Source organism: Strix aluco, chromosome 7 (genome assembly GCF_031877795.1).
Source record: "Strix aluco isolate bStrAlu1 chromosome 7, bStrAlu1.hap1, whole genome shotgun sequence".
In the NCBI taxonomy this organism is placed as follows: domain Eukaryota; kingdom Metazoa; phylum Chordata; class Aves; order Strigiformes; family Strigidae; genus Strix; species Strix aluco.
The window spans coordinates 26935444-26949698 of record NC_133937.1 but is presented as its reverse complement, the minus strand read 5'-3'; the positions used below and the strand labels follow the sequence as shown (position 1 = coordinate 26949698).

General features: G+C 43.9%; 1 protein-coding gene across 3 annotated transcripts in view; it reads right to left on the bottom strand.

Annotated features, from left to right (window-relative positions):
• The window catches only part of SUFU (SUFU negative regulator of hedgehog signaling), a 101409-nt gene that overhangs the window by 79006 nt on the left and 8148 nt on the right, over nucleotides 1-14255 (bottom strand). For 2 of the 3 annotated variants that reach the window (XM_074831164.1, XM_074831165.1), the window contains exon 2: nucleotides 12890-13024. In XM_074831164.1, coding sequence (XP_074687265.1) covers nucleotides 12890-13024 — 135 coding nt within the window. Of the gene's footprint in view, nucleotides 1-12889; nucleotides 13025-13388; nucleotides 13470-14255 lie in introns of all 3 variants that reach the window. The other variant, XM_074831166.1, reaches the window with a different exon arrangement.

Below are 14255 nucleotides of genomic sequence, written 5' to 3'. Positions count from 1 at the left end.
CTTATGAGAGTGACACTTGAATTACACCATAATACAGTAAGGGTTTCCAGCAGCTTTAGACACAAGCAGCACAGTAATTGTTATGTGCATTTTGTAGACCTGACAGACTGGCCACTTTTTAGACACTAAATCAGTCAGGCATGTGAGCAGCATTTGGCACACAAGTGTCATTAAAATGTGTCCACACCACAGCCACCTACATCACATGAGGAAGGGCTGGGCACTGGGTTTGTCCAGCCTTAATAGAAGAAGGCTAAAAGGAGGGGGGAATCTTACTGCTCAACTACCTTTTGGGAGGGAGAAGGGAAGACAGAGCCAGACCTTTCTCAGAGATCACTGCAAAATGGCAAAGCTCAATTCCAGTTACATGTACCTGGAAATCCTTTTCACGTGATAGTGATCAAACCCTGAAACAGGATCCAGGGAGGCTGTGGAAGCTGGCCCTCTGAGCAGGCATCAACTGGAAACTTTCAGAGGTCCATTCCAACCCAAATGATCCTATGAAGCATCACAGCCAATGAACTTTTACTACTGGTACCCAGTGTCCAAAACGGAGCTGGCAGGACCCACAGCTGATAATTCACCAACACATGAGTTAAACTCGTTTTGACAGAAGTGGTTACTATACTTAGCTGCTGCCCAGCCACATGGGAAACAGCTCCTGAACTATGCTGTCTCCAGCCTAGCATGTTAAAGTGAAGTAAACCACCACCAGTTTTCAGGTGGACCTGAAACCTGAACCAGGTTCACCACTCTGATGTGCTGAGCTGCAAGTTAAGGCAATTTAGGGGTTGCTTCTTCGAGGTTCAGCTGTCCATGCCATGAAAGTAGTAGCATCTAGAAGGATAGGATCCCACTCCCACTTAGCTGCTGGAGGTTAATCCCTTTGAGCTCTAGAGGCTTGGAAGCATTATCATCTCATTCTGGAGAGCACCAACATACAGTCATTACATGTAAGGATAGTGTGGGTAGCTTAAGGGCAAAAAGCTGTAATGGCCCTGTCGGTGCCAAAGGGATCTATCTGCTTCATTACTAAGTCAAGAAAATTCAGAACACTCTTAAAGTCCTAAAACAGCATCCAAACGACCTAAGTTTGAATCTTGTCTGCTACAAACTTCCCATCCTCCTCAACAAGTTACCAAAGAATTTGATTCTCATATGTAAAACAATGATATTTCCCTGCTTCAAAGAGTAATGTGACATGCTCATCATATAGGAAATGCTTATATACTCCATCTATCAAGGTCACAAAAGCTGGGAAATTAACTCCACATTCTGCACAGCATGGACAAATACTGAACACGGGAAATGACTGTAACAACAACATATGAAACAGAAGGTTGCATGGGATGCGTCACTCTCTACCCTAGCAAAAGATGTCCAACGTGAAGACAGGTTTTTTTATTTCTCTGTTTTACGGTGCATGGATGTAGCTATACCAGTATGTGATGTTTGATCTCCCATTACAGACATAACTAAACTAACAAGACCAAACCATTTCATCTTTGAGTCCCAAAACACATATAAAAAATAATAATCTATGTGAAATCAAGTGACTAGAGAACTGGCCATGCTTTTCAGCTTGAGGGCTCACATTTCTTCACAGAGCCACCCAGGCTTCCCACTTCACAGCCAGAGAACCGGTCCCAACCCATCTGAGGTGTCCCTGAGAGCAGGTTCTCAACCACCACCTGGCAGCACTGCCAGGGAGGCTGAGCTGCTCGGCACCACAGAATAAGTGCAAAGTCTCACTGCAATGGCCTGGGAAGTTGCAGCAGAGTTGCATCATCTTAATGCCCACTGAAAGGATCTGGAAAGAATACCTAGGAGTACAATAAGGATTTACTATTGCATTCACAGAACAAGGGGCAGGGAACTAGTGAAAAAGAAAACAACTTATCAAGATTTGTACTTTAACATTTTACTTAAGCTGACCGTGCCACACTTCAGAGCGACTTATCCTTCATTTCTCCAAGGTCCAGCAGCACAGTGCTCTCATTTGGCCTGAGCTGGAGGTGATTCTGCAAACCCAGCACACAGTCACTGGGCTGTACAGTGCACTAGGGAAGACAACCTTTCATCTGCACACGGATCCTGTCTCATTCTGGGACTGAATCTGTAGCTCTTATAGTCCGTTCTTTGCACAGCTGCAGGGAATGGTAATACACCTCCAAAACTTCACCTAAGGGCTGAGCTGCAACCTCATCAGGCAAGAGAGCATAAGTAAGGGGCCAGTTCGAGCCAGCATGGCTGGGAAGGATGGTATTGCTGTGCTTGGTGAGCAGCTGGGAAAAGGGCACCGACTTTCCTTGCAATGTCTGCTGGCTCCTTCCAAGCTCCTACTGTGGAAAGTTCTGCAGCTGTTGGGAGGAACCCATTCGCATAACAAAAGCAGCTTTCAAAAGCAGTATGGGAGGGTGGAAAGAATAAGACAAAAAACCCAAAGCCAGAAGCTACACTGACAGCTACAGTTAGCTTTTTTCAGCATTGCCTAAAATTCTCAGGCAAGGATCAAGATCTCCAATACATTACGTAGAATATAAATACTGGTGTCTCCCATAACTTTCCTGCTGGCTAAAGAACATAAGTTTAAAAAAATCATGCAAGAAAACTTCAGCACACCCTTGAGCACATTTTTAGGACACTCGTACAATTAAGTTCTCAGCTGTGCAATAAATAAGCTTGAGGAATAAAAGGTATTTAGGAGCTTTTAGGAGCCTGAACTCCAAGAGATTTCAAGTGGGGTTTAGGCACCCAAGTATCCTGCTGGATCTGGGATTCAATCCCTGATCTTTCACTTCATTAGCTATGGAAATCAAGACAATACTTCCTTACTTGCTGGGCTGTTACATAGTCTCATTTCATTGTAAAGGGTGCATTCAAAAAACATACCGATGAGCACTAGAAGAGATCTTAACCAATTAAACAAGCAGGGAAAGGCCCCTGGAGCTCGAGCTGTAATTCCAGGGAAAAGAAAGCACCAGACTGCTGGTGAAAGACCCCCAAAAAGGGAAACATGAGACAGCTGTAATGAAGAGTGTATCATATCTTTTTTTTAAAAAATCTGCCTTTAAGTGTTAAACTTCTCCTGCAAGACTACCATTCCTTTGAAGTGTTGGAAACTTTCACTGGTAGGAATCATAGGCTGATATTTTTGATCTATAGAAATAAATGCCTGGCTTGTGAATCTTACATGGACTCCATCCACTGTAAGACAAAATCCAAAAGGATAAAATAAATCTTGGCCTCTTTAAATCGAAGAGGAGGAGGAAAGAAAGCATCATCCCCCTGCTTCCTTTCAGTGGGTCCAGGTTTACCCCTTAAAGATTTGAATAGCGGCAAAATAGTTTTGCCTTGCAGCCAAACCACTTCAGTTATGGCAACTGCAAAACGGCTCAGCTTCTCTTACAAACAGGAGTAAAGCTGGGAGAGAGATGTCATCTTACAGCATATTTCAGTACGTCTTACTTTTTAGTGCAGTGAGCACAAACATGCTCCTCACGTTCCCGATCACTTTAGGAGAAATAACCTACCCAGAAAAACAATTCAGCGTACAGCTCACAGTCACTCCGTTACAGAAAATCCTCCATCCATCTCTGAACACTAAATTCTTTGCTTTTCTGCTTAATGTTTCTCTTCTGGGTAAAAAAAGAATTCAAGGCCCAGAGACATATTATTTTTGCTAATAAAGTTATACATATGGATTCAACTTAGCTAGGAAATGTCAACTTAAGGCTTGTCTTCATGAGGAAATTTACTGTAACTAGTCTACCAGTATAATTATATTGCTGTAGTTCTGCTGGTAAAACTCCCCTGTTGAGCCTTATTCCTAACAACAGCCGTCTTTACGGTTTATTTTTGTCAACTATGCCAAAAGGCCCCTGCTCCAGAAAGGCCACAACAATTCACAGGGGAGGAGGGGAAGGAGCTATGCCAGTGCAACTGGAGTGGTAGAAAGAATAACAGTACAGAAATGGCAGTATTTCTCTGTACTAATGAATTATTTGCCACCAAAAAAATGAAATGCTGTAAAAAAACTATACCGTATATCAGATATTGTTTCAGGTAAGGTACGTGCCAGCTTTATGCCACATTTCATAGCTTTGGTAAAGCTCCCCAAGCCAGACACCGCTCTGCATCAGTCCCTCCATGTGCATCCTTTTGTTCTCGCCTTCTCCCCAACTGCTGCAGTGCATTTCCCAGGCGCACACTCTTTCCCCCATGCCTCGCAGCCCAGCAACTGCCCCGGGCCCCTTGGACACAGCACTGACCCTCCAAAACAAATGGGTGTTAAAGTCCAGCCCCTCTGGTTTACAGTTTGCATCTTGGGGACCAGGGATAGCTGAAAAGCAAACAGCACTCTTTGCAAAGGGGATTTTAAAACAATTGCCCTTCACTTCAACAGTGCAAGAATGCTGAGCTAGCCAAAACAATGAGCCATCTGTGCACTCTTCCCTCCTTCCCTTGTGTCTATACTCAAGGCTTAAATCAGAGCTCCCCAAGAATGGCTGAGTCCCCCTTCACCTCCGCCCACCCTGTTTACATCCCCCAAAACCCAGTTTTCTGGCCTTTTTTTTCCCCACTTTTTGTTCTTAAGGGCTCTTGCAAAATCTTCCTTTAAACGTCAGCCCTTTGTCAGGTGGCATCCCATCTACCCAGCTTTGTCAAGCAATCAAAAAATGCCTCCCACCAGACGATCCATTTCTTGTTTACCATCCCTGGAGGCAGAGTGGCACTCAGGAGCCCTAGCCACCCCTTTGTCCAAGGAAGGGAATACCATCTGAATGGGAGACCACCAAAGATTTGCAGACCTCTTTTGTTAGGCTGGTGTCACTGCCTATTGGGCCTCGATTCAAAATTGAGATGACAGTAGAGAGGCAGCTGAGCTAGGTAATCACTATGGAGTTTCCAGCTTAAAAGAGAGAAATACCAATAGCTCACATTTTCAAACAAAATCAGTAATTTTATTACCAGTGATAATTTACGGTTTTCAATTGTAACCACTGTCCCATCAAGAAACACAGACTATTCTAGTACTAGTCAGGAAAGCATGTTCCCGATGCTAAATCTGTGTTGAGGAAAAAAAGGGGATTAGGTATGAATAACAGCATTCAGATGCATCTCTTCAAACATTCATTTTGTTAGTATCATTATTCCAGACAGCAAAGGGATAAAAAAAAGTCAACCCTCCTTTGATCTCACAACCAGAATGGCCACACAGCTCAAAAAATGCTTTTACCTTCATGTCCCACTGAAAAAAAAGACCACTATCTTTTAACTCTTGCTTTTTAGAACATCCTAAACAGATCTTTATCACGTAAAACAATCTTTCACTAGAAGACACAACTTTGATCCCCAGTCACTCCTCTTCTCAACAGTCTGAACTCGCTGGGAGAGCAGAGCCTGCAAGCTCTCCCACGTCATTCAGCGCTAACCCAGCTGGGAGATGAGAGTAACGAAGCCCTGTCTTGGGCCAACTCTCCTCCTGTGTGCCAAGATCATAAATGTCAAAGTTCTGCTGATAAAAAGAAATCATCCAGTCTGAACACTATGCCCCTTCCCCTGCATGGCAGCAAGAGGCTCATCTTACTGGGATGCACGTGCAGATGCGCTACTGAACAGGAAGCAGAGCCTGCCTTCAGTAATGCTCAGCTATAAACCTACTTCAAATCTTTTGCCTTTTTTTTTTTATTGAGAACAGTCCTTCTTGTAAATTCAACTGCCATGCTGTAAACAATATTCCTTTAATGCTTCAAAAAAATATTTCTAAATCTAGTACAGTTCAAGCATGCTCTCGTTCCACAACCTCTGCACGCAAACACAGATAGACTGCAGCACAAAGTGGACTTCTCTCTGTAGGTGGCCTACATCTTTCATATTATTAACGGTGCTAACTACCTCCAACAAATGACATTTGGAAGCCAAGTACACGCTGTCTGGGAGGAGGGAAAAAAAAGATTTCCCCATGGTGACCATAGCTTCAAGGGAGGTCTGCCTCCAGCAGAGAAACACAAGTCTTAGACAGTCCTGGTGCACTGCCTCAGTCATTGGAGGGACAGTGTCAGTGGGGCACGTAAACAAGCATGATGCTTGGCTTAACTGTTTTTTCCCTGGGAAATAGGGAATTGAACCTTACATGATCATATTTGTTCATGTGCTTCTTTGAAATGTCCCCAGAATTTCTGAACTCATTGCTCAAACTCAGTCAAGTCCTTCAAAGGAAGAGCTGTCCTCAAAATACTACATTTCTATCAAGTAGGCAGAAACAAACAGCCAGACAGAAGAGAAGGATCTACAGTCACTCCCAAGTTAGCAAGTTTCAGTAGAAGCACAACTATTTCTAGACACCAGAGAATCCACATAGGTGAGACCTGTTAAAAGTACCCTCATTTTGGGAAAACCTCAGTCTAACTCATATCTTTATAGACATGAAAAAATCCAACCACAAGATAAATCCATTAAAAAACAGATCTTATTGTCTCCCTCCAGCTAAACTACTCATTTCAACTCTGATGGATTCTCAAATAAACTATCATTAAAAGGCAATACTTTTTTTGTCACAGAACTTCCGAATTCCATGGCCTCTCCCTTCTCACTCTGCCATGGACCTTCCTCTCCCCTCTGCCTCAGAAAAAAGACCAACTGGAATAATAACCATTACATTTGGGGTCGATCTTTGAGAGACAAACAAGAGACCTAGGAAGAAAAAGGAAGTCCAGAGTATAGTGCCCATCTTGGACTTTCCCTCCTCCAAGTCCTAGCTCTTGTACCTCCTTCCTTAACTGATGCTTACCAGTGTCCTCTTCCATGTCATTCCCTTTAGCTAGGGCAGATGATCCACCTCCAGAAACATTTCTTCAGTGCACTGGCTGTTCAGTTCCCGCAGATGAGGTCATGGCAACACGAAGCAGGAAGTTATGGAGACCTGGAAGAAGCTCCTCAGGGTGACTGTAAATCCCCAGAATTTCACTGCTGTCATGGCTGTTCCCCACAACCAACCCATCACAGTCACACCTCACAAAAGTCTGACCCAGGAGCAGAACCACTATTACCCAATCCTCAACTTGAGGATATGTCCCCAAAACTCAACCTCACTTCTCTATTCCGTGTGCTGAAGTAGCTACCCTAGCTGACACAGCAGGTGTCCTTTCACTTCAGAGCTAATAGCCTAGTGAAACAAAATTAGGATGAGTAAGGGAGGCTTTGCACATCTATGCTATTATTTAAAAAATTCCTCAGGTTCCTCTGTGTGAACTAAGCTTCAACAGCACACTGGAAGGAAACTGGACACCATGAAGGGTGGAAGAAAACCTTGGGTTTTAAATAATCTTCCTTGAATCCCAGGCTCAACTCTCAAACTAAACTGATTTGATCTTTCATCTCCCCAAGGTAGACATGCTGAACTCTACAAAATCTCATCTGAAATATAGATCCACAACAACCACCAGCGCTCTCTAATTTACTCTCTTCCCAAAGGTCCCTTATTTTATTGCATTTTCATGAAAACAAAGAGAAGCAGAGTCAGTCTCCACCATTTTAAAAACGTTCACCGTCACCTTGGAGTTTGGTGTAATATTTCAGCAGTGCTTTAGGCATGTGGTTTATAAAGCACTTAGGGACCCATTAAATACCAAAATTTAAGGCTAAAGGCTGGCAGGCTGAGGGCAGTGAGCTTTTAAATTTATGAAAGGCTACAGAACTAAGAGACCACTAAAGTGACAGCTGTCAGCACCACTCCATCCTACATTCATGCAGGCTCAAAGAAGAAGCCAGCACGCACTCAAAAGAAAGAGAGCACTCGTTCCAACTTTCAGGCTATTTTCTAAATACTCTTTTCAAACTCCTTTCACACCCAGAAAAAGCCTTCCAGAAAACATCCACCCCTCTGCAAGCCTTGCATTTGTTACCTGATCCAGTTTTGCGCTCCTTTTTCTTCCTCCCAGCTCTAACAAGCATCCTTGCCCTTTTACAAGTTAAGGTCATTCAGAGGATCTATACAAGCAAGCAGAACACAAGCTGGACTGGAGATCTTGAAAGGCTCATGCTTACCCTCACCTTTAATAGGAAGGCACCACCCACAGAGACAACACGTTATCCCGGCATGCACCGCTCCCTCCTGATCCAAATGGAAAGTAGCAGAAATCAAAAGGACCACAGCAAGTTGGAACCTGTTGTCTCCGCGGGTGGTACCCTGCATCTGTATTAGAGATGAAGGCAGCTGTAATCTCTTCGGTTTTATGCAAATGGGATGCTGTGCTTTGGCTCCTGGCTAGCTGCCAGGAAAAAAAAAAAAAAACACAAAACAAAAAACCACAAAACAAAAACCACCACCCTTGTCAATATGAAGTTTGTGTAGATCAGGAAACCCAATTATTGGAATTTGCATAAAAAGCTAAACATCAAAACACAGTTGGCCTGTTTCTTCTCAGGATGTGGGAAGGACACAAATACAAATCTTATTTCTTAACCTAGTCATAATTTAAGCTTTGCTTTCTGCTGTGGCTCTGAATTATGACCTTGCAAATGTAATACAAATAAGACTATTCAAGGTTTTCAGGAATTCTATCATATCACAGTTCTCATTTTCCATGCACCTTTTAAACTGTTAACAGAAAAGGGCGAGCACTTGAACTACACGAACAGTTAATTGGAGATTCAGCCTTGGCCCTACAGCAAACTGGAGACAGAAGTTGGTCTGGTGAAAACACACATCGCTTCCTAGCTCCCTGGACAGCCCTGCAAACCCCTGCGCCAGCACAATCCAGGGCTGGAGCATGCCGTGGCACCGCAGTAGCTGAAGCTGGCATTTGCACTGACGGAGTCTGAGTCCAGCTAGGTTTGCTGACGCTGCCTTTCTCAGGCACCCATTCTCCACGTAGGCAGAAGTCACCATCATGTCTGGAAACTGCAGAAAGGATCAGGTGCCTATGCCTTGGCACTGCTGATGGTCTAGCATCGGAGCATGTATCTGCATTTGTCAGCTGAGGCACCATGCTTTGTGCAGACCCATGGGGACACGTTCCTTGCTGCTGACATTGCTGTGGGGCAGCAACTGCCAGCAGTGGAGAAGGGTGCAGGACGCATCTCCTCTCCCACAACTGCACAGGCCAGATGCTCCCTGCCAGCGTGCTCACACGCTACACACACTCGTTACTGCTGAATCTCTTCAGAAAGCAAGAACAGTCCAAAAAAAGGCTCTACTCTAACGCTGCTGAAAAGATTCAAGAAGTTACACATTGGTTTTGATTTTAAAGTAGATAGAGAAAGTTAAAAACGGAGCATAACTTGCAAAAATATCCCAGAAGGATTTCTGCTGCCACTCAAGTTGTGCAACATGCTCGACTGGAGAGACTTATTTCCATGCAAGCAGCTTGGCGTGAAATCCCACTGAAAGGCCTGCGGTTCCCTAATGTTGTCGTGACGTCATGATTTAGGATTTTTAGAGCGATCAGCCCAGCACAGCTGGTGTCATGGTTGCCATTATACCATGAAACACCAAGTGGTTTTAAATGAAAAAGGTTTCCACGTTTGAAATTTTTCGATTTCTTCCATCTTATGCTGTGGACTCTTAAAACCAGATCAGTTCTGTAAGCAAACTATAGCTGATATTTAAGCAGAGCAGGAAATAGTGCTGCTTTAACTGAAAATAAATCTGTCAACAAGGAGGCACAGGGAGAGCACCACTTCAGACTTTTCAGGTTCTTATTAAAAATATAAATTAAAGTCAACATTTTCACATTACTTGCTACATCTGTTTGCTATTCCATTATAAATAAAAATACAGAGGCCTCCAATTCAGCATTAGTTTACTCAAAAAATCAAAAGTCCTTTTCATTTAATACTGCATTATAATTGATCTAGATTGTACTGTATTACCAGAAGAGGTCCACAAGAAATAAGCTATACATTACTCAAAGTCAATCTGGGAGATTAAAAAGACCTTTGGCAGCATACTATCCTTCCCTTTCTAAAGGATGAAGGACAGCAAGATTATGGAAGCACATCCCTATTGTAAGAACCTTGCTGACTGTCACAGGCAGATACAGCTCTGCACTCTTTGGAGAGAGTTAGGAAACCAAAAAAACCCCACAAACTAACTCCTATCTCGAGAGGCCAGGGCAGTTGAGCAGAGCCACACCAGCTTTAAAGGAAATCTTCCAAAGATTTCAACAAATCCCCTGTCACCTTGTGCTCCTGCCAACCATCCCACAGCATGCTTTACCTGGGACAGCAGAATCACGGTGTCCCTGAAGCAACAAAGAGACTTGATACCCATTTTCTTAAACAATGGCTTTATTAAATTCCCTGCCGGAGAACAAGAGCCTCCTGAATGCATAGGAAAACCACTATATTCCTGCAGCATGCGCCCAGTGTAGGTCTGGTGATGTGCAGTTCACATGGCAGTCACGTTTCAAGAGTAGTTAGCAAACAGCAACTGTTGTTGGGAGCAAGAATTGACGGTGAGTGCTCAGCTCCTTTGAAAATCTTCTCTCTGCCTGTACAGTGCTCACCCAGGCGATAACTTCAGGTTCAGTGTTTAAGAGATGTGTAGGTTTTGAAAGCTTTACCACATGCATAATTGTACATTAAGACTTTTTGCCATAAAGGCAGAGCCAGCCTTCTCGACAGCATGTGTAGTATTAAGTTTTGTAGCTCCAAGAATGAGGCCAAAATAAAGGTGATTGACTGTAGACAGCTGAACATCTCAGGGCAAGTGATGCAGGGACACCCTGCTGTGGAGCCAGGAACACTGTTCCAGCCACACAGAATGAAGGGAAACACATGCATGTACTCAAGGCATGGAGATCGCTTTGATGGGTCTGAGCAGGCCAGTGCTCAAGAGGTTGGAGCCAACACCACCAGAGCAGTGCAGCAGTAAGGACTCACTATTTGCTTGCAGTGCCCGGCTGCAGCAGCCTCCAGCAGCACGATGCCAGGGGCAGCCAAGGCACACCGGCTCTCAGAGCCTCCTCCCAGGCTCACATACACACAGGGCATTCAGGGACTTCAGACCTTCCAGAGCATGTTGCATACTTTGCTCCTGCTTCACTCAGCAGGCCTTGGAAATCACCTGCAGCCTATGTCTAGAGATGGGGGTTTAATTCCTGTGCCCTGCAACCAGCAAAAGGTATATTCCACTATCTCAATCCAATTTCCAGACGAAACCACATGACAGCATGAAGAGTTAAGAGGTCTCATGCCAGGAAGTTATTCAAAGTTGTGACATTCCACCTGTCTGATGCTTTCAATCCTCCACCCCCAAGCTTTCCACTACAGGAACAACAGTTTTTGGTCTAGCAGACACATTTTGGGAGAGAGAAGCCAGAGCACGTGCCAGGGCCAAGGAGGCTGCGTCCTTACATAAATTGCTTCTTCATTCATAAAAACACATCACCCTTCATGTCTTCAGCTGAGACCCTTGTGTCCACTCCCTGCTCTCACCCAAAACCACCAGGAAAGAGTCTGAGTAAAGAGAATATTCTCACTATGAAAACCTCAGGCTGACAAGTCACCAAAGACAGGAAGTCAGCACAGGATTTACTTCCTCCAAAATTAATCCCATCAAAACAAGGTAGGCAAAGACAGGTCACCCAATCTTGGCAACCTCATATTTTCAGTGGCAAAGATGAAATATCATGATCTGAAAACAAAGGCACCATATGAAGGCCTGCATGTCCATGGTAGGGTCTCTTGTGGAAGTGAGGGAAGGAAGCCTTTAATTTCATTTCTTTCACTCACCGTACCTTCCCTCTGCCCCAGCAACTAATGACTGGGGTTTGTTTTTAGTAGATGTGTTGGTTAAATGTGCCAGGCAGATCTCTGTGACACTAGGGTCCTGTATAAACTCCAGTCTTAAGAGACTTGTCTTCTGAAAAACAGTTCTGTAACCACAAACATGAGAAAAAAAAACCAGAAGAAACTGCCTTGAGGACATGGGTAAGGTTAAAGAAACTGCCTGACTGCTGCTGTTGCAAGAGAAGCACCTGGGTGAAAAAAACCTGGTGGCTGAATCTGAACCAAGACAAACTAAAGAAGGAAAGCTTGGGTGAACAAACCAGGGCCTTTGGTGCACCATTCATCAAGGACATTTAGCCTGAAACTATAAAACAGCACAAAGACAGTTCCACTAAACAGCAACAGCTGAAACCTTCTGCCATTTCTGGCTGGTTAGAAGGCTGTGTTCACAGCTCCATAACAGCTTGGCTATGGCTACTCATTTTAACTGGAGTTAAGGAGCAAGTTCAGTAAAAGACAGACAAGAATAAGTTTAGATCATGCTGCTTGCCTGGTCTAATACAAAATGGCTGCTAAAGACCATCCATGCCAACAAGCTAAGATAATCATTTAATTACTGGAGAAAAGACAGTCAAACAATTAGAATTTTATGCTCCTGTTGCACAAATTGGCACTTTGTACAGCAGCCACTGGGGTGGCAGTCCACTGACAGTAACACTGCTGTGCCAGCAGTAGGAAAAATGCCCTTACAGCAGTTTTCCAGAGGAAGGCATTTAACATGCACAGGGAGGGGTCAGAATTTAAGCGTATGACCATAACAGACTACCAAGAGTGAAAAACACAACAAGACATCCAGTTAAAAAAAAATTTCCCAACCAGTTAAAAAGAGATTTAAAAAAAATAAAAATAAAAAAAAAATCACTCAACACTGACAAGGAAATATATTGCATTCAAAGCCTGCAGAGGGGAACACAGTAATTCTTCTACATCCAAGAACAGGCATATGTCACGCCCCATACGAGACCAGGGCTAGGGTAATCTCAGCAGAAAACCAGCTGTTCAAATAATGACAGTAGGACAGGGTTATACCTACGCTCCCCTAAAACACAACACAAAACACAACATGCAGCAACAGAATTTAAACGACACTTACTCATGTACTCTGTTGTCTCCATACAAGTCACTTAACCCAAAGCTGACATAGTGCCAGTGCTCAGGAACATTCAGCGCTGGGTTTCCCAGGTTTCTGTACATGCTAACGTAGTCCAGAGGGTCAGGTCCTCCCAGCCTGCATCAAAAACAGAATGATTCTTATGTAAGTTAAGTTTATTCAAGACAAATGGGAAGTCTCTGTACAAAGACCTGCTTTAAAACATAGCTAGTGACAAAAATGAAATTAGCATGTTCAAGTCACCTCTAAAAAAAAAAAATTCAGGAGAAAGGTTGGGTTAAGTCCAGAAAGCTTCAAGCACAGGAAGGCAAAGCTCATGTGTGCAACATACTACAATGTTTTTAACATTAAAGCATAAAGATATCTGGAAAATCGTATTAAAGCTTCCACAAAACACAAAGAAAATTGAAAAATTGTACTAGTAAAAGAGCAATAGCTGTATCTGCACTGAAAGTTCTTAATTCAGTCCAGAGGCACATACCTCAATTAAAAAACACCACCGATGCCATTCCTCAAAGCAGAATTTGAAATGGCCAAGTTTTGAGGAGAGTAATCCATATTTCTGAACATAGACATGCAGGTAAAAGAGTGGAGGAGAAAAACACTGATTCAGAAAAATTAGTAAAAGAACTTGTAAAATATACTAGCTGCATTAATCAAGAACAAGTAAAAAGCATCACTGCACCCTCTGCTTCAACATTAGAATGGGTTCCTTAGAAGAACGTTACTTAAAAGTCAGTGCAGCACAGCCAGACTACGTTAAGCAGCAATCACCAAAACCTGCAGCCACCCTTCCCACTACAAGGCAGAAGGAAACGAGGCTGGTGTGCCAGCAGAGAGCACAGCACACTCATCCTGTCACTTGCCATCATATCTGCCTGCACAGAGGCAAATCAGCTCCCCACCAAAGCAAGGACATGCTAGACTGTTCTGCTCACTGTTTGCCCTGTCAATCATAGAACACACAGGCAGACGCAAGCAAGAAGAGACAAGACATCAAACCACCTACCACAAGCATTTACAGAATAGCATGAGCAGCTGTTTAACTGTTTCATAGAATGGTTAGGGTTGGGCTGCTAAAAGATCTCCCTGGAGCCTTCTCTTCTCCAGGCTGAACAACCCTAGCACTCTCAGCCTGTCCTCATAAGGGAGGTGCTCCAGCCCCTGATCATCTTCGTGGCCTCCTCTGGACCTGCTCCAACAGGTCCAGGTCTTTCTTACACTGGGGGCCCCAGGGCTGGATGCAGGACTCCAGGTGAGGTCTCACAAGAGCAGAGTAGAGGGGGAGAATCACCTCCCCTGACCTGCTGGCCACACTTCTCTTGATACAGCCCAGGAGATGGTTGGC